Below are 18,468 nucleotides of genomic sequence, written 5' to 3' on the forward strand. Positions count from 1 at the left end.
TGCACGGGGAGCCCGACGTGGGATTAGATCCCAGATCTCCAGGATCGCGCCCTGGGCCAAAGGCAGGTGCCAAACCACTGCGCCACCCAGGGATCCCAGGCTCCAACTTCTATTTCAAGAACTGTGCATGAGGGATCCCTGGGTGGCACAGAAGTTTGGCGCCTGCCTTTGGCCCAGGGCATGATCCTGGAGACCTGGGATCGAATCCCACGTCGGGATGGAGCCTGCTTCTCCCTCTGCCTATGTCTCTGCACCTCTCTCTCTCTCTCTCTCTCTCTCTCTCTGTGTGTGTGACTATCATAAATAAATAAAAATAAAAAAAAATAAAATAAAGTAACTTAAATCTTAAAAAAAAAAAAAAGAACTGTGCATGAGGTTCATGGTGACAACAGAAGCAACATCTCTCATATACTGAACACTTCCTACAAGGCCGAACTCAGTGCTGGCAAGGCCTTGGGCCCACATGACTCATCAGCAGCTCACAGCAGGCCTACAAGTAGAGTCATTTCCCCATTTTGTAGATGGGGAAAGTGAAGGGTCAAGAGACCTAGGCATGGGATCCCTGGGTGGCGCAGCGGTTTAGCGCCTGCCTTTGGCCCAGGGCGCGATCCTGGAGACCCGGGATCGAATCCCATGTCGGGCTCCTGGTGCATGGAGCCTGCTTCTCCCTCTGCCTATGTCTCTGCCTCTCTCTCTCTCTCTCTCTCTCTGTGTGTGTGACTATCATAAATAAATAAAAATTAAAAAAAAAAAAGAGAGAGACCTAGGCATTTCTTCAGGTTCATACATTCAATAGTTGACCTCTTTGATGATCCTTGGTAGAACTTTGCAGCCACTTCATGGGGATCTTTATGAAAGCATTTTATTTTTTACTTTTTAAAAAATTTTTATTTGTTTATTCATGAGAGACACAGAGAGAGAGAGGCAGATACACAGGCAGAGGGAGAAGCAGGCTCCATGCAGGGAGACTGATGTGGGACTAGATCCTGAGTCTCCAGGATCACTACCTGAGCCGAAGGCAATCACTCAACTGCTGAGCAACCCAGGCATTCCCATGAAAGCATTTTACACGTCTTTCTACTTCCCTCCCAAGACTCTGGCTCTCCAGGACCAGGGTGCACCTTATTCATCTTTGGAATCCCTCTGGACTACCCAATACAGTATATATTACAGTATGCCTGGCATACTGTCAACAGCCAATACTCTCTGGTTAAAAGCAGGGAAAGGAGAAGGAGGGAGAAGGGGAAGGAGGGAGGGAAGAGAGAGCATGCAGGGTGGAGTGAGTAGGTAGACCAGGCCTGGAAGATGCAGGTTATGCTGCCAAGCTCCGGAAAGGTTGTAGGGGTGTAGGAGAGCCAGGGGACACTGGGCAGGCACTGAAGGTGCCCTTGGTGGGGGCCTGGCAGCCTCTGCGTCAGAGCCAAGTCAGTCTTAATGAAAGAGTGTAGACAGCTCTGGATGGTAATCAGGAATCCTGAAATCTAGGGCAGACTGGGGAAAGAGGTTGGGAGTGTGGTACCCTGGACAGGGTGGGGTGTGGGGAGGAGGGAAGGGCCAGCCCCTGGGAGAATCCTCAAGGACAAAAGTTCAGGACATTGCTGCTCAGAACCACCCCTTGATGGGGACCCTAGTGTTTAGGGTCCTTTAATCCTCCCCGCTGGCTCACACCTGAGGCGCCCACGAGACTGGTTTCTTTTCATTATTCAGGTCTTTGCTCAAGTGACACCACCATAGAGAGACCATCCCTGACCACCTGGCCAAGGCTGCCCATCTACTACTGTCCTCTGTGACGTTACAGGATCTTATTCCCTTTAGAGCACCAAGCACTACCTGAAATGATCTTGCTTACTTACTTTTTTTGTTTATGGCCTGTCTGCCCTGCCCCCATCCTGGGAGCTCCATAGGACCGGGGATGGTGGGGGCACCTGGGTGGCACAGTTGGTTTAAGCCTCCAATTATTGGTTTTGGCTTGGGTCTGTGATCTCAGGGTTGTGGGATTGAGAGCCCCTTCTGGGGCTCTGTGCTGAGCATGGAATCTGCTGGAGTTTCTCCCTCTCCCTCTGCCCTCCCTGCCTGGTGCTCTCTCTCCTTCTCTCTCTTTCTCTCTCTCTCTCTCTCTCAAATAAATTAATTAATTAAAAAAAAAAGAAGAAGAACAGAGATTGTTTCTTTTTCATCAATGCATTGTCAGTGTCTAAAATAGTGCCTGGTACACAGTAGGTTCTCGGTAAATACCCGCTAAATGGACATATCCATGGCCCAGGCAGACCCCAAACATTGCTCAGGGAGTTGAATCTGGGCTTCCTGACCATGTTGAGGACTCTCCACAACACTCCACCTGCTGGAAGCATCGGTAGACCAGCAACCTCAAGATTGGGAGGGTCCAAGGAGAAGCCTAGGCTTTGTTTCTTCCACCCCAGAGCCTCTCCTGGAGCCTCCTCATCCAGGGGTCATTTAGGTCCTGGCTGATCCCTGCAGAAGGGGACAGCAGGGCCAATGAGTGACTCACCCTGTTGCTGGGGTGACTGGGAGAAAAATCATTTTAAGAAGCCAGGAGGCGGAGATCCCTATGGGTTCTGGAGATGGGGGATGGGTTAACAGCCCTAGAGAGGGTTTGAAGTTTTCCCAGGAAGCTAGGGGCTGAGACAGGAGGGTGCCCCTAGTACCCTGGGATTCTGCAGAGGTCTGGGGGGCTGAGGGCTGAGTTACCATATTCTTTGAGGGCAGAGATATTCCTGACTCTGTTTCTCCCAGCTGGGACCAGCCTAAACCAGCTCTTTGTTTAATGGAGTAGAGATGAATTCATCTAGGAATGCTGCAAGTAGACCAAGACTGGAAGAGATGCAGACTGCTTCTTCCTCTGCTAGGACTCCTTTTTTCTTTTCTCCCAGCTGCTCCCACCCTCTTTCCCAGAACCCCTGCCCTCTCTCTCAGTGGCTCTCTCACTCCCCCTGCTGTCCCTTCCTTGCACAGCAGTGGCCCATCGAAGGGACAACAGAATTCCACTGCTTTCCTTCCCTCCAGACCCCTCAGGAACCCCTGGGCTGGAAGAAGGCTGAAGTTATACAGGGAGGAAATGCCCAGGAAGTGGGTGGGCTCCTGGTTCCCAGAAAGTGACCTGCACTGAAGTGTGTGTGGGGGCGGGGGGGTGAGTGGGTGCTGCTGGAATCTCAGCCTGAGAAGTCACAGCTTCCTCCCTAGCCCTGAACCCCCAGACTAGGTTAGGGTCCCAAGCTTTCATGATGATTCCCTTTATGGTGCTCATCACTTTCCAGTCATCCGCTATGCCTTGGTCTTTGCTGAATGACTGCCTCCCCCAGGGGACTGGGAGCACCACGGTTGGTTTTACTCATCAATAGGATCCACTGCTCAGCACAGCGACAAAGTTGGAGACGCACAGCTAATACTTGTTGAATAAATGAATGAGCGACGTTCAAGGAGATTCGTAGGTGGGGATTTAATGGGTGGTGTCAGTGCCATTGCTTGGGATCTGGGGACAGCTGTGAGTCCAGATGTCCTGACTTCGTCTAAGGGCCCGGTCCATGTCCAGCTTCTGGCCTTGTGCCCAAAGGCCATCCAAGCAAAAGGAGGCAGAAGAAGCCTCTCCTAGAGGGAGGGCGCATGGAGGGGTAATTAGGGCAGCTTAGACCCCCAAACAGCCCCCCATTTTCGCAGCTCTCTGACTTAAGTTTTTTAAAGTGCTTCCTCCCACTGCCTCTATATCCCCTCTCTTCTTGTGGCCTTTCTTCTTCCTTTCCAGACGTTTCCTTCCCCCTAAAAACACATACTTGCCTGTCTTCTCCTCTCCCTCTGGCTACTTCCAGCTGTGTGCTGAGGAACATGAACAGCACCGTCTTACCTGGCAGAGCTCCCAGGAATAGGAACCCCTGGGGCTGGGCCCACAGGTTGAGGAGGAAGCCAAGGTGCAAGGCAGGCAGAGCAAGGATCTCCTTCTTATAACCCTGGGTCAAGATCACCCTGGACACAGCCAGCTTCAGCTGAAGAGGGAGTCCCAAGACCAAGGGCAGATCCAGCTCCAGCCCCGACCCAGAGGATAGCACCATCTTCTGCAGAGTGTGTGGGACAGGGGTGTGAGTGGGGGGGTGAGGGGGAGAGAGAAGGAACTGCATCAACTCCTCGTAACCCCACCCCTTGCCACTGCAATGGGGCCTCTGGGCCATACCTTTCATCTACCGACCATTCCTACCACCTAAATGCTGCCTCAATTTTCCTTGCTTGATACTCTAAAACCACACTACCCTCCACCCCCACCGCCCGGTAAATGCAATCTAAATAAAAGCCATTTGTAGGGGCGCCTGGCTGGCTGACTTCCTACAGCGTGTGACTGTTGACTTCAGGATTGTGAGTTCAAGCCTCATGTTGGATATAGAGATTCCTTAAACATAAAATCTAATGAATAAATAAATAAAATGCCATGTGCTTACTGTGAGCAGCTTCAAGATGTGTCTTTAGCTTTCCTCACATTAACAGTTTGGAGTCCCCCTTCACCCCACCCCAACCCTGTCTGCCCCCAGGCTCCAATGAATACAGGCAGCACCCTCTCTTACTTGGTCTTGGAGGTAGAGGCTGAGCCAGGAAGGGTTTTCTGGGGTCCCCAGGGCAAGGAGGTGGCCGGAACCTGCTGCCAGCTGGAGTCCCAAGTCCAGAGAGAAGGCCCAGGGCTCTGCGTGAGGCTGGGGAATGTCTGGGGGCAGGGGAAGAAGTGATCCACCTGAGGACTCAAGGCTGGGGACTCATGGAAGAAGGTGGCTAGTGATGGAGGGAGACAGGGGAAGTCAGACACAGAACTGACCATAGAGGAAAAAACAGCCTTTTACCTTGGAGACTGAATTCTGCACGAGTTCCTGGAGGGAAGAACGTCCCAGGTTGGGACTGGACAGCACAGCTTCTGAGGCTACTAGCAGGGGTAGACTCTGAGGTCTGGGCCTGTGGGTCCAGCCAATTACCCTGGCGCACGCAGCCATCCAGGGCAGGGACCAGCTGGAGCAGGTGGACAGAGGGAGGATGCGGGGGTGTCGTGATCAAGACATGGGAGTGCCTCTCCACCCTCAGTTTATTCTCCTCCAGACACAGCATTTGGCCTCTACCACCCAACTCTCATGCCCTTGGCTCTCTTTAAAAGTGTGGCCTTATCTTTCTTTAAAAAAGGGGGTGGGGAAAAAATAAAAATTAAAAATTAAAAAGGGGGTGGGGGCAGCCCTGGTGGCTTAGCGGTTTAGTGCCACCTTCAGCCCAGGGCATGATCCTGGAGACCCAGGATTGAGTCCCACGTCAGGCTCCCTGCATGGAGCCTGCTTCTCCCTCTGCCTGTGTCTCTCTGCCTCTCTTTCTCTCTCTCTGTTTGTCTCTCATGAATAAATAAATAAAATCTTTAAAAAAAAATAAAAATAAATAAAAAAATAGAAAAGGGAGTGGGACAGCCCAAGTGGCTCAGCGGTTTAGCTTCTGCCTTCAGCGTGATCCTGGAGACCTGGGATCGAGTACCATGTCGGGCTCCCTGCACAGAGCCTACTTCTCCCTCTGCCTGTGTCTCTGCTTCTGTGTGTGTGTGTGTGTGTGTGTGTGTGTGTCTCATGAATAAATAAATAAAATATATTTTTTTAAAGTGTGGCCTTAGAGCCCCACGGTCACCTAGCCAGCCACACTTTAACAGCTCTGGTCTGTGATCTCTAGCCCTATTGTCCTAGTTACCGGCAAACGGAGGTTGGAGATGGGAAACAGCAGTCCCCCCAGTGCAATTCTGATGATGGGCTGGGGTTTGTTGGTGGCTGGAGGCCCAGAGACCTGTCTCAGGCGCAGCACCTCCTCCCCATCCACAGTCAATAGCAGTGAATCCTCAAGGATCTTCACTTCCACCTGCAGGGAGGAGCGGAGCCGAATCAGGGGCCCCTGGGTCTGCCTCCACCACTCTATTCAGAAGCAGTCATGTATAGCAGAAAGAACATGGACTTCTGGAGTCAGCAAGCATCCTTGGCTCACTCAGTCTTTGAGCCTCAGAGCTCCCCTCCAGGAAGCTGGAGATGAGCATAGCAACTCCCCCCATAGTGGGGGTTTTGTGTGGATTGAATAAGATGACAGAAGGACAGGGATGCCCAAAAACCCATTTCTGTTCCCTTTCCATGGACCAGCTCAGGACACCCCGCCCCTCAGGACCAGATCTAGCTTACCTGATGCCACGTGCCATCATCTAGCCGAGGCCCAGCACCCACTGTAAGCTGGGCCAAGTGATTGTGCAGTTGGATCTCAGGCCTGCCATCTCGAAGTCCTAGCACAAACCAGTCATCCTTTGAGTTGGTATCGCCATAAAAAATCACTCCCTCTGGATCCCAGGTTCGAAGCTCAAAGGAGGAAGAGCTTCTGGGAGGACAGAGAAGGACAGACTGTGTATGAGGCATGTCCTCTAGGGGTAAAAGTGGGGTGGGGGAGACTAAAGGTCAGGGATGGAGACAGGAAAAAGAGAAGATCCACAGGAGAGAAGGTAGGGTCAGGGGACTCAGTCAAGGGGGGCTAGGTCAACCTCATACTTCTTGATCTTGGTAAAGTTGAAGGTCATGACAGTGACAGGCTCTCCTCCTGAGCCGTTGCTGAGGTGCACAGAAGGGAGGTCCTGTATCCTCTATCAGAGAAAGAAAACAAACAAGGTAGACCGAGGACAGGAGGACACGAGAACACTGCCACAGCATGGGGGAGGGGAGGCGAGGAAGGGAAGGCAGGAGCAGAGCCAGAGTGTAGCTCATTTAAACACACACATGGGCTAAGCACCCATCCCAACAGTCCTGCACCTGAGTGGAGAGACCCTGTCTCAGGGCCAGTCCCTGGTGGCCGGGAGGTGGAAGCAGCAGCAGCAGTATCAACAGCCACCCAGGCAATGTGGCCAGCGGGCCTCTGCAGTCCATGGTCAGTTGCAGTCCTTTCTGTGGCTCAGAAAACTCTGGGGATAATGTGTGGGGGCAGGAAGCCTTTCTGTAGTTGGTGTTGGGTTAAAGGTTGCCCTGGGGGGAAGAAGGGGGGCAAGAGACCGGGCACTGACCCTCTGGCCCCTCTGACCCCTCTCAGGACAACTTGGGGGAGGGACAGTATTCCTCCACTACACTCCCCCTGCTGGGAAGGTTTATGAGCTAGGATAGGATACTTCCCCACTCCTCCTTAGAGCCTGGCCTGGGACCTGGAACCTTCTGCCCAGCTGAGGAGATGCGTCTACCGGCCTGAGGTCTAGAAAGAGTCCTGCTCTGCACCCCAAGAAGCATGCTCTGTGCCAACTACAGCTGACACGTGGAATACCCAAAATCTAGCTGGGTGAGTCTGGGGACATCACTCTCCAATGGTGCTTTAGTGTCCTTATACATCAAGTGTGAAAATAGGACCTACTTTATGGGATTACTGTAACCAGGATTCATTGAGATAATGCAGTGCTTGTTGTCTGCTCTGAGCTCCTCCCTCAGGATTTTCCCAGGGCTGTGAGGCTAGCCTTAGAGGAAGGCTCTGGCCCTGAGAATGATTTAGTGACTACTAAGAGGAGGCCCGGCCCCCACTCCTAATTATCTCCTCTTCCCCATTTACTTGGAAGTTTCAGCATCTACCAATAGAAATTCATCACCCTCTCACTGACCCGTTTTGAAATCCCAGTGCACCGGAGAGAAAACACCTGGAGTCACTCAAGATCTCCTCTACAAAACACGTCTCGGAGCTGGGGGGACTTGGCCTCCAGTGAGGGAGCGAGAGTGAAGGGTACAGCCGGGAATCACTGCACATTTCACTTAGGGAAGTCCGGGGGATGTGACTTTTGAACTGCGGGGTTTCACCCACGGAGGCTAGGACACCCAGGCGACAACAGCAAGCTAGCGGCCAGTCCAGCCTTGACCCCTGCCCTGGGGCCCAGTCACGGGGGCGGGCGGTGGGGGGCAGGGCCAGGGCCTCCGGGCTGGCCTGCTGTGCCAGCTGATTGGCTGGTGGGGCGCGTCCCGCCGAGGTAGGGGTGCGGCGCGGAGAGGGCCCCTCCCCCCACCCCACCCCTGGGCGGAGCACTCGGCAGGCCTCCGGCGGGTGCAGGGGTGCGGCGTCGAGAGGACCCCCGCCCCTCGCGCCCATCGCTCCCCCGGCCCCAGCTGGCGGCGCCCCCCCACCCCCACTCCTGGGCGGTCCGGGGTCCCGTGCTCACCCTGCCTGAAGGACTGTAAGGGAGAGTCGCGGACTTCAGACCCAGACGATGGCGGGGGTCCAGATGGCTTCCGTGCAGATCCGAGAGGCCAAGGAGGGAGACTGCGGACACATCCTGAGACTGATTCGGGTGACGGCTGCGGCCCGGGAACGGGAGGGGGTGGGAAACGACCCCGGGGCAGGGGTGCGTGGTGGGGAGGCGGGGTAGCCGCGGGAGGGCCCCCCCCCCCCCCAGCCCTGATCCGGCGTCCGTCTTGTCACCGCCGCAGGAACTGGCCGAGTACGAGAAACTCTCGGACCAGGTGAAGATCAGCGAGGAAGGTAGGGACCCCGACACCCGCGTTCAGGCCCGGGCTGGGGCGAGAGGACGGATCGGGGGAGGGATGGGTTCTCCAGGCCAGGTTCTCTCTCGGTCTCTTTGCCGCCCCTCCCTCCCCTGCAGCCCTGAGAGCAGATGGCTTCGGAGAGAAACCTTTCTATCACTGTTTGGTGGCGGAGCTTCTCCCCGCCCTCGGGGAGCCGCAGGGTAAGAAGAGCCGGACCTCCGAGGTCCCCTGTCCTGTCCTGCCAGGTGCCCAGTCCCTGAGCCCTCTTCTCTGTTTTCTCAGGGCCCTGTGTGGTGGGCTATGGGCTGTACTACTTCATCTATAGCACGTGGAAGGGGCGCAACGTTTATCTGGAAGACATCTACGTGATGCCCGAATATCGGGGTAGGAGAATATCGGGGTCCGAGGCGGAGGCTGGGGCCAGCCCCATTCCTGCTCCCTGATCGCGGGCCTCTTCTGATTCCCTTCAACTGAAACAACCCCCCTTCCCCTTTTTTCCGCTTTTTCTCCCACAACAGGTCAAGGGATTGGCTCCCAAATAATCAAAAAGGTGGCTCAGGTGAGGCCCTTGAAAAGCAGGCGGGTGTGGGAGGCACAGGGGTCAGGTGTAGGGTCAGAAAGGCTTTCCTAAAAAAGAAAAAGAAAAAGAAAAAAGAAAAAGAAAGAAAGGGATCCCTGGGTGGTGCAGTGGTTTGGCGCCTGCCTTTGGCCCAGGGCATGATCCTGGAGACCCGGGATCGAATCCCACATCAGGCTCCCGGTGCATGGAGCCTGCTTCTCCCTCTGCCTCTCTCTCTCTCTCTCTCTCTCTCTCTGTGTGACTATCATAAATAAATAAAAATTAAAAAAAAAATTTTAAAAAAAGAAAGAAAGCCTTTTCCTTTCTTTAGTAAAGATTTTGATTTATTTATTCATGAGAGATAGAGAGAGAGAGGCAGACATGTAAGCAGAGGGAGAAGCAGGCTCCATGCAGGAAGCCCAGTGTGGGACTGGATCCCAGGACCTGAGCCAAAGACAGATGTGCAACCTCTGAGCCACCTAGGTGTCCCACCTTTTCCTTTTTGAAAGGAAAAGTAAGTGATGTCTTCTCCCACAGGTGGCCCTGAACAAGGGCTGCTCCCAGTTCCGCCTCGCTGTGCTGGACTGGAACAAATCAGCCATGGATTTGTACAAGGCCCTAGGAGCCCAGGATCTGACAGAAACTGAGGGCTGGCACTCCTTTCGCTTCGAAGGAGAGGTGATGAGGGAGCTGGCAGGAAAGTGACACCATGCCTTGGGGGGAATCTCTCTTCGTTGATCTCCTCCTTCCCCACCAGCTCAAGCACTCAGAGACTTGTGTCCCCTGGCAGAGATCTCCCTGAGGAACGGGAGGTTGGGTGTGCAGAATCGGGGGAGAGGCCTTTCCACCTCCTTGTTGAGGGTGAAAAATAAATGAGAATTACTATAAGCATGGTGCTGGCAGAGCCCTGGGTGATTCCATAAGCTTCAGCCGCTCTGGGATCCTTCCCGAGCACCTTGGTCTGGTCTCCTGATGGCTGGATGCCACTGCTGGGGGTAAAGGTGAGCCCGAGGTGACTTTCACTCTCAGCGGCCCAGACTTTTGGCTCTGGCCTGTGGAATATAGAGAAAAGAAGAACAAGCGGCCAGCTAGGCACATCAGGCCCATTGGTCCCATTTGGGACCCAGACAAAGGGTGTCTGGGGTGTGTGGACTTCAGGTGTAGGCCGTGAAGTTGAGGCTGGAGGCTGGCTCAACAGATGGAGCGGGCTGCCACCTGCTGGTGGTGTTTCCGGGGTGCTGGGAAGGGCCATTTAACTCAACTTTGGGAAAAAAAAATCAGCTTGCTAATGCTTTTTCTTTTTCAAAAGTCACAAAGTCCTTATTTTCCAGTTCAGCAAAACCAAAACAAACCTTTAGCACCCATGGAGACAAGGAAGGAAACAAGCTCATGTCCTACTTTCACAGCATTTTATTACACCAGTAATGTGGATTGGCTGCACGAAAATTGGAATGACCGTATGAAATAAAAATAGAACCCATAGCCTTAATTGCATAACTATTATTAACCCTTTGGTATCGATCAATTCTTTAGATTTTTCAGTGTCCATATATACACATAATGAGTTAAGTGAATAGAGATGGGATCATATACTTTTTTTTTTTTTTTTTTTTTTTTAGTGAGCTCTACACAAAACTTGGGGTTCAAATTCACAACCCTGAGATCAGAAGTCACATGCTCTACTGACTGAGCAGGCCAGGCACCCAGGAATCATATACTTCCTAATATATCAGAAACATCTATTTTCCATCTATTAAACATAAACCTGTCATTTTTTTTAAAGATTTTTATTTATTTATTCATGAGAGACCAGAGAGAGAGGGAGAGACACAGGCAGAGGGAGAAGCAGGCTCCCTGTGGGGAGCCCGATATGGGACTCAACCAGGACCCTGGGATCTTGACCTGAGCCAAAGGCAGACTCTCAACCACAAAGCCAACCAGATGCCCACATCTGTCATCACTTTTGATGGTGGCATATTATATTCCTTTTGTTAATGACCCATTGGTTAAGTGGTCATAATTTAGACAGTGAAAGGGGGCAGGTAGGTAACATAAATGGGTAAATTGTAAGAAACAGGATCTCTAGACTTCTATGGAAATGTAGAGAAGTGAAGATTCATCATAAAATTCAAATTTAAAAAAAAGGATGCAGCCAAACAGAACACATCAGGGCCTTGATTCTTCCTGAATGGTGCCAATTTGGGGCCCTTAAAACCAATTTAGAGCAAATGGGCCTTTAGGACAATCTTAAGAGATAATGAAGGTGGTCAACCCCTCCTATAAATGGGAGCCAGAAAAATCCAGTACTCTTATCCTTGGCTTATCTCAATCTGACAGGGATTTATATATATATATATACACACACACATATATAATTAATGTATAAATAATATACAAATAAATACAATGCATATAAATTATATATAATTAAATGTAATATAAAATATATAGGGATCCCTGGGTGGCGCAGCGGTTTGGCGCCTGCCTTTGGCCCAGGGCGCGATCCTGGAGACCCGGGATCGAATCCCACATCGGGCTCCCGGTGCATGGAGCCTGCTTCTCCCTCTGCCTGTGTCTCTGCCTCTCTCTCTCTCTCTGTGACTATCATAAATAAATAAAAATTAAAACAAAAACAACAACAACAAAAAAAACCTGGGAGAATGAGCTCTACAACTAGGGTTTAAAAAATAAAATAAAATAAAATATATATATATTTAAGGATTTACTTATTTATTCGAGACAGAGAACACAAGTGCACATGAGCTGGGGGAGGGACAGAGGGAGAGGGAGGAAGAGAATCCTCAAGCAGACTCTGCTGAGCAGGGACCCTGACTCCAGGCTCAATCCCAGGACCCTGAGATTGTGACCTGAGCCAAAATCAAGAGTCGGAGGTTTTACCAGTTGAGCCACCCAGGCACCCCAGGATTTATATCTTTCAAGGATGACCAACTTATCTAGTGATGGGGCTTTTTTTAAACCTTAAATATCATTAGAATTCATTATTTCTGGAAAGATGCACAAACAAGCACAGAGAATGCAGTCGCCTCTGAGGAGAGGACCTGAGTGGCCAGGGGACAGCTTTTTCCACTTGCCACTTTGAATTTCCTGAATTTTGTGCCATTCTCATGTATCACTTCAAAAAAAAAAAGCATAAACTTTAATACTTTTTTTTTTTTTTATGATAGTCACAGAGAGAGAGAGAGAGAGGCGCAGAGACACAGGCAGAGGGAGAAGCAGGCTCCATGCACTGGGAGCCCGATGCGGGATTCGATCCCGGGTCTCTAGGATCACACTCTGGGCCAAAGGCAGGAGCCAAACCGCTGCACCACCCAGGGATCCCTAAACTTTAATACTTAATCCAGAAGAAAAGGGCATGAACTAGGAAACAATACTGCCAAAATTTATCTTGCCCCATCTCATTTTGCCTTTGCATTTCAGAGTTTACGACTTTCACGTTATTCTCTTGCCTTGGCCCCAGTCTTGGCCGGTTTTCACAGGATGTCTGCAATCCAGCATCACTCTGTTCTACAGCCACAGGCTCGCCTTGGGCTCCTGCCCACTCATCACCTCATTAGCCTCCCAGGAGTTGATTCTGTTAGATGTGGAGCCTGATCAGTGGTATGAGGTGTAAGGGCCTGGGTTCTGGCCACAGCAGCAGTGAACAAACTGGAGGGCACTGAGGGGGAGGGCTTTTTAAACAGATGGGATCCCTGGGTGGCGCAGCGGTTTGGCGCCTGCCTTTGGCCCGGGGCACGATCCTGGAGACCCGGGATCGAATCCCACGTCGGGCTCCCTGCATGGAGCCTGCTTCTCCCTCTGCCTGTGTCTCTGCCTCTCTGTCTCTCTCTGTGTGACTATCATGAATAAATAAATAAAATCTTTAAAAAAAAAAATTTAAACAGAACATAGAGGGGTGCCTGGGGGGCTCAGTCGTTTAAGTGTAAGACTCTTGGTTTCCGCTAAGGTCATGATCTCAGGCCTAAGATCCTGTCTGCGTCATGATCAGGCTCCACACCCAGCAAGGAATCAGCTTGAGATTCTCTCTCTCTCCCCCTCTGCCACTCCCCCATTTGCGCATGCTTGGGCTCTCTCTTTTTTTCTCTCTCTCTCAAATAAAATATTTTAAAAATAAATAAATAAAGGGAGCATAGAGGGGCAAAGGGCTGGCTCAGTAGGTGGAGCATACAACTTTTTTCTTAAGGTTTTATTTCTTTATTCATGAGACACAGAGAGAGAGAGGCAGAGACATAGGCAGAGGGAGAAACAGGCTCCCTGCGGGGAGCCTGATGCGGACTCAGTCCTGGGACCACGGGATCACGCCCTGAGTCCAAGGCAGATGCTCAACCACTGAGCCACCCAAGTGGCTCAGCATACAACTCCTGATCTTGGGGTTGTGAGTTTCAGCCCCACAGTGAGATTACTTTAATATATTTTTTTAATTTTTATTTATTTATGATAGTCACAGAGAGCGAGGTGCAGAGACACAGGCAGAGGGGGAAGCAGGCTCCATGCACCGGGAGCCCGATGTGGGATTCGATCCTGGGTCTCCAGGATCGCGCCCTGGGCCAAAGGCAGGCGCCAAACCCCTGCTCCACCCAGGGATCCCGAGATTACTTTAAAAAATAAATAAAATCTTAAAAAAAAAATAAAGGGAGGTGCACTTGGGTGGCTCAACCACTGAGCCACTCAGGGGTCCCTAAATATATTTTTAAAGATTTTGATTATTTATTTATTTATTTGTGAGAGAGAGAGAGCACTCATGCACATGAGTGGGGGGAAGGGCAGAGGGAGAGAGAATCACAAGCTAACTCTTGAGTGTGCAGCCTGACACAGGGCTCAATCTCAGGACCTCAGCCAAAATCAAGAGTTGGATGCTTAACTAACTAAGCCACCCAGGCACCCCACCCCTGATAGTTTGTTTAAAAATGTTTTTCTCCTTGCATAGTCTTTATTTCTTCTAAACTATTTTTTTCTTTCTCAATTTTTTTATTTTTGTTTTTTTGCAGGTAGGGGGTGCAGCTCTGTCTTTCATTTTAGAGGCTTTCCTCAAACATCAGGTAGTCCTCAGTTGTGTGCTCATATTTAAGATTGGCACACTAAGGTACAATTGAAAACTGTGTGAGTGTGTGTTTATGTGGCAGGTCCCTCCCTAGGCCTGTTAAATGTGGACTTTACTAAGGGGCAATCCACTAGGCCATTTCCTTGAGGAATCCCTAATGCCAGTATCTTTAGGTCTTTTTTTCTCATCTGATCAGATTTCTCAGAAAATTCTTCCCCACTCCTACTTGGAGGGTAAAAGATTGGCCATATGTATTCTTAGAGTGGGGTGAAGAAGAGGTCAGGGGCAAGTGTCAACATTCAGTATATAAATTTTCATGTAGTCCCCATTTTCAGTATCCAACATTCTTCTATCAACCTATCCATCTTTCTAGCTCCTCTTAATCTTGGTGTATTTAGAAGTCCAAAGACAAGCTGGGCCTTTTCTGTTGACACATCCTTCATAGTCTGGCCAGAGTAATCTTGCTAAAAGGCACGTTGGCTGAAAATCCTGTAATGGCTCCCACTGCTCTCAGCAGAAAGTCCAAACTTCTAAATTTGTTCCACTTCCTCCAAGCTCTGGCCCAACACTTCCAGCCTTGTGTTTCCTGTCCGGTTGGTTCTAACTATGTTAGACTCTTTCCAGTACCTCACTGTACTCTCCCCTTTGGGCCTTCTGCACAAGCCATTCCCCATCTGAAATGCTGTTCCCTCTTTTCCTACTCCGATCTTTTGTCTGAATAAACAACAACTACAGCAGATAAAGAAAAGTTAAACCCGAGAGGATGGTTGGTGTCAGAGGCTTGGAAGTTTGCGATGGTACCATTTCTAAAACAAAATTCAGTCACTGCTATTGCTTAAGAGCCCAAACCCAGGGCAGGCCAGATGGCTCTGGTTTAGCACCGCCTTTGGCTCAGGGCCTGATCCTAGAGACCCAGGATCGAGTCCCACATCAGGCTCCCTGGATGGAGCCTGTTTCTCCCTCTGCCTGTGTCTCTGCCTCTCTCTCTCTCTCTCTCTCTCTCTCTGTGTGTGTCTCTCATGAATAAATAAATAAAATCTTAAAAAAAAAAAAAAAAAAGAGCCCAAACCCTAACTGTTCGGTCTGACAGCCACCGTCATGATCATCTGCTCCATTTAAACTCTCTCCCTCTCCTTGTCAGAATCGCTGCTGTTCTTTACCATCTCTCTACTGTCTCTGCCACCCTACTTACCAATGCTCGGATACTCTTGAAGGCACCTCTTCTCTCTTTTTTTAATTTTTAAAAAATATTTATTTATTCATAGAGACAGAGAGAGAGGCAGAGACACAGGCAGAGGGAGAAGCAGACTCCACGCAGAGAGCCTGATGTGGGACTCGATCCTGGGTCTCCAAGATCATGCCCTGGGCTGCAGGCGGCGCTGAACCATTGCGCCAACAGGACTGCTCTCTTTTTTAAATTTTATTTATTTTTTCTTTTTTTAATTTTATTTTTTTTAAAGATTTTATTTATTTATTCATGATAGTCACAGAGAGAGAGAGAGAGGCTCAGAGACACAGGCAGAGGGAGAAGCAGGCTCCGTGCACCGGGAGCCCGACGTGGGATTCGATCCCGGGTCTCCAGGATCGCGCCCTGGGCCAAAGGCAGGCGCCAAACCGCTGCGCCACCCAGGGATCCCTCTTTTTTTAATTTTAAAAGAGATTTTATTTATTTATTTGAGAGAGAGTATGAGAAGGGGGAAGGGCAGGGACGCCTGCGTGGCTCAGCAGTTTAGTGCCTGCCTTTGGCCCAGGGGATGATCCTGGAATCCCGGGATGGAATCCCACATTGGGCTCCCTGTATGGGGCCTGCTTCTCCCTCTGCCTGTGTCTCTGCCTCTCTCTCTCTTTCTTTCTCTGTGTCTCTCATGAATAAACAGATAAAATCTTTTAAAAAGTGGGGGAGGAATACAAGGGGGAAGGGCAGAGGGAGAAGGAGAAGCAAGCTCCCAGCTGAGCACAAAGCCCTGCTCAATCCCAGAGTTGACCACTGAGACAACGACACCTGCAGAAATCAAGAGTTGGAGGCTTATCCAACTGAGCCATCCAAGTGCCTCTGAAGGCGCCTCTTCTTTTGCCAGCCCTTTAAATACTGCTGTAGTTGAGAGTTTCATCATGGACCAACTCATTTCTCAGTTGACACTTCTCTTTAGAGATTTATTTTTGTCTTGTATCTTTAGCTATGACTAATATACTGATGATTCCTACGTCTGCCTCTCTAGCCAAGACCTATCCTGGACCACGTACCTGTGTGTCCATGGACCTGCAGAACACTGATCCTTTCATTTCAGTTGATATTTGCCGTGCAGGGAACTGTGCTAGATACTGGGTATACAGTGGTGGCCACAAACAGGCATGGAACCCAGTCTCTGACCTCACAGATGGCAGAAGACAGACGTTGAACAAATTATTAATAGTACAACCATGATGAGTCCCACAAAGGAGTATAGGATGCTTTGGTGGTGTGAGGTGGAAGGCCTGACCTAGTAAAGGCATAGTGGAAGGCTAAAGAAATTATATTTAGGGGCATCTGGGTGGTCAGTGGTTGAGTGTCTGCCTTTGGCTCAGGGCATGATCCTGGGGTCCTGGGATCGAGTCCTGCATTGGGCTCCCCACAGGGAGCCTGCTTCTCCCTCTGCCCCTTTCTCTGTGTCTCTCATGAATAAATAAGTAAAATCTAAAAAAACAAAACAAAACAAAAACCTATATTTAAGTAGAAGGAGAAGTTTGTTGAAGACAAGGGATGTCTACCTGGATGGTGGACCCTTAAAGAGCAAAACCAAACTCAAAGTCATCAACGTGTCATCCAAAATTTTGTCTCCTGAATTCTTTCTTCCATGATTGGCAGCATCATTCACTCGGAGACACTAAGTACAAATCTGAGAGTTGTCTGGGGATCCTCCCACTTCTTTACTGGCTCCTGAGCCCACCTCTCACCACCCTCTTCACCAATTTTTATTGATTCTATTGTAAATTTAACAGGCACCAATCAACTGGTACCTCTGTTATCCACAGCCACAATCCAAGTAGGTCTTCAGCATCTTTCTTACTTACCTGCAATAGTTACTCACCAGTCTCACACCTTGGGACCTTGGGACCACCCTTACTCTTTAATCCATTCTCCACAGTTGAAGCATGCAATTCTTGCCACATTACACAACTGCTTAAAATCTTTCTGTGGCTCTTCAGTATTCATAAAGCAAAAAGCCTTTCTCTTTAATCTGATTTACAAGTGCCTCACAGACCACCTTCCTGCAGCTCCCTGCTTCAGGCCTATTTGAACTAGTTGTGGTTCCCTAAAGGACAGGCTCTTTCTGCTCCTCTGCATCACCAGCCATATTCTGATAGCTCGAGACTACTCTTACTGCGCTTTCCCTCTAGCAAACACTTACTCAGACCTCATATCTCAATTCAGGTTACTTCTTCTGTCTTCTTCTGGTCACTCTGAAGACCCTTGGAATTCCCTCTAAACCTAGTCCTGGTCTCTATCACGTCTTCGGTCAATCCCTATGCACTTACGGATTGGTTTAAACTTGTTTATCCTTCCCTTCCCGGTATATTACAAAATCATTCTTTTGGGGACTATATCTTGTCTTTGTACCCCTAGTTCTTAGCACAGCGACTGGAACACCGTGAGGGCGAAACAAATACTTCGCTGAATGATTAAATGCACAACACATGATTCTAATTTCTGTGCTACTTTATATCCATTTCTACAACTAAATTTTTTCTTTTTTTTTTTTTTTAAGATTTTATTTATTCATGAGAGACACACAGAGAGAGGCAGAGGCACAGGCAGAGGGGGAAGCAGGCTCCCTGCAGGGAGCCCGATGCGGACTCGATCCTGGGACCACGGGATCACGCCCTGAGCCGAAGGCAGACGCTCAACCACTGAGCAACCCAGGTGGCCCAACAACTAAATTTCCTATCTTAGTTCAGGAATCTAAATTTTTCCCTCTACGACCCCTTCTTACTCCACTCCATTTTTTTTTCCTATTGTGAATATCCTCAGTATTTGGATACCAAATCCAGTAGCTAATCTAAGTCGTCTTTGCTTTTTTGGTACCGCCTTGAAATCGTCCTTTAACGTTTCATTGTATGCACGATCGGCATCTTCTCGAGGCAACAACGCGGTCCCTAAGTCTCCAGCTAGAGTTACAGATGCTCCTAAGAGTCTATACGTGCGTCCGGACGAAGCCCGGCGCAAGAGCACCAGGCTGCTTTTTTTTTTTTTTTTCCTTTGGAGCGTGCGCACCAAGAAAGACAAAGGTGGGGAAAGTGACCAAGCAGTCATCCAGGCGCATGCCCGTCCCCAGCTCGCCCCAGCCCGGGGATGCTCCCGGCGGGGA

General features: G+C 50.0%; 2 protein-coding genes across 7 annotated transcripts; one reads left to right on the forward strand and one right to left on the reverse strand.

Moving 5' to 3' along the window:
- Nucleotides 1–3,432: 3,432 nt before the first annotated feature.
- On the reverse strand, nt 3,433–8,699 carry SHBG (sex hormone binding globulin). Of its 5 annotated transcripts, none has more exons than XM_077892823.1 (9): nt 8,180–8,699; nt 6,804–6,952; nt 6,546–6,637; nt 6,189–6,378; nt 5,713–5,877; nt 4,839–5,001; nt 4,569–4,705; nt 3,860–4,067; nt 3,433–3,606 (listed from the first exon to the last, which is right to left on the reverse strand). In XM_077892823.1, the coding sequence occupies exons 2-9, from the start codon at nt 6,915–6,917 to the stop codon at nt 3,458–3,460; spliced, it is 1,218 nt and encodes a 405-aa protein (XP_077748949.1). In that variant the 5' UTR covers nt 6,918–6,952; nt 8,180–8,699; the 3' UTR covers nt 3,433–3,457. The 5 variants fall into 5 exon arrangements, with proteins under 5 accessions (XP_077748949.1, XP_077748946.1, XP_077748950.1 ...); XM_077892820.1 differs by having other exon boundaries at nt 6,804–7,013; nt 8,180–8,698; XM_077892824.1 differs by lacking the exon at nt 8,180–8,699 and adding an exon at nt 7,631–7,888.
- Nucleotides 8,078–9,951, forward strand: SAT2 (spermidine/spermine N1-acetyltransferase family member 2). Of its 2 annotated transcripts, XM_077892825.1 has the most exons (6): nt 8,078–8,308; nt 8,448–8,499; nt 8,621–8,704; nt 8,787–8,888; nt 9,023–9,063; nt 9,601–9,951. In XM_077892825.1, exons 1-6 carry the CDS (start codon nt 8,228–8,230, stop codon nt 9,766–9,768), a joined length of 528 nt encoding a protein of 175 aa, XP_077748951.1. In that variant the 5' UTR covers nt 8,078–8,227; the 3' UTR covers nt 9,769–9,951. The 2 variants fall into 2 exon arrangements, with proteins under 2 accessions (XP_077748951.1, XP_077748952.1); XM_077892826.1 differs by lacking the exon at nt 8,621–8,704.
- Nucleotides 9,952–18,468: the final 8,517 nt, after the last annotated feature.

This window comes from Canis aureus, chromosome 3 (assembly GCF_053574225.1).
Source record: "Canis aureus isolate CA01 chromosome 3, VMU_Caureus_v.1.0, whole genome shotgun sequence".
NCBI classification, from domain to species: domain Eukaryota; kingdom Metazoa; phylum Chordata; class Mammalia; order Carnivora; family Canidae; genus Canis; species Canis aureus.

Coding starts and splice junctions, on each gene's coding strand:
- SHBG (XM_077892819.1), bottom strand. CDS start 7,773: ATGTGCAGTGATTCCCGGCTGTACCCTTCACTCTCGCTCCCTCACTGG. Junction 6,985..7,630: donor GCACTGGGATTTCAAAACGG/GTCAGTGAGAGG, acceptor CACCAACTACAG/AAAGGCTTCCTGCCCCCACA. Junction 4,068..4,568: donor GCCTCTACCTCCAAGACCAA/GTAAGAGAGGGT, acceptor CACACTCTGCAG/AAGATGGTGCTATCCTCTGG.
- SAT2 (XM_077892825.1), top strand. CDS start 8,228: ATGGCGGGGGTCCAGATGGCTTCCGTGCAGATCCGAGAGGCCAAGGAG. Junction 8,309..8,447: donor ACATCCTGAGACTGATTCGG/GTGACGGCTGCG, acceptor TCACCGCCGCAG/GAACTGGCCGAGTACGAGAA. Junction 8,500..8,620: donor GGTGAAGATCAGCGAGGAAG/GTAGGGACCCCG, acceptor CCTCCCCTGCAG/CCCTGAGAGCAGATGGCTTC.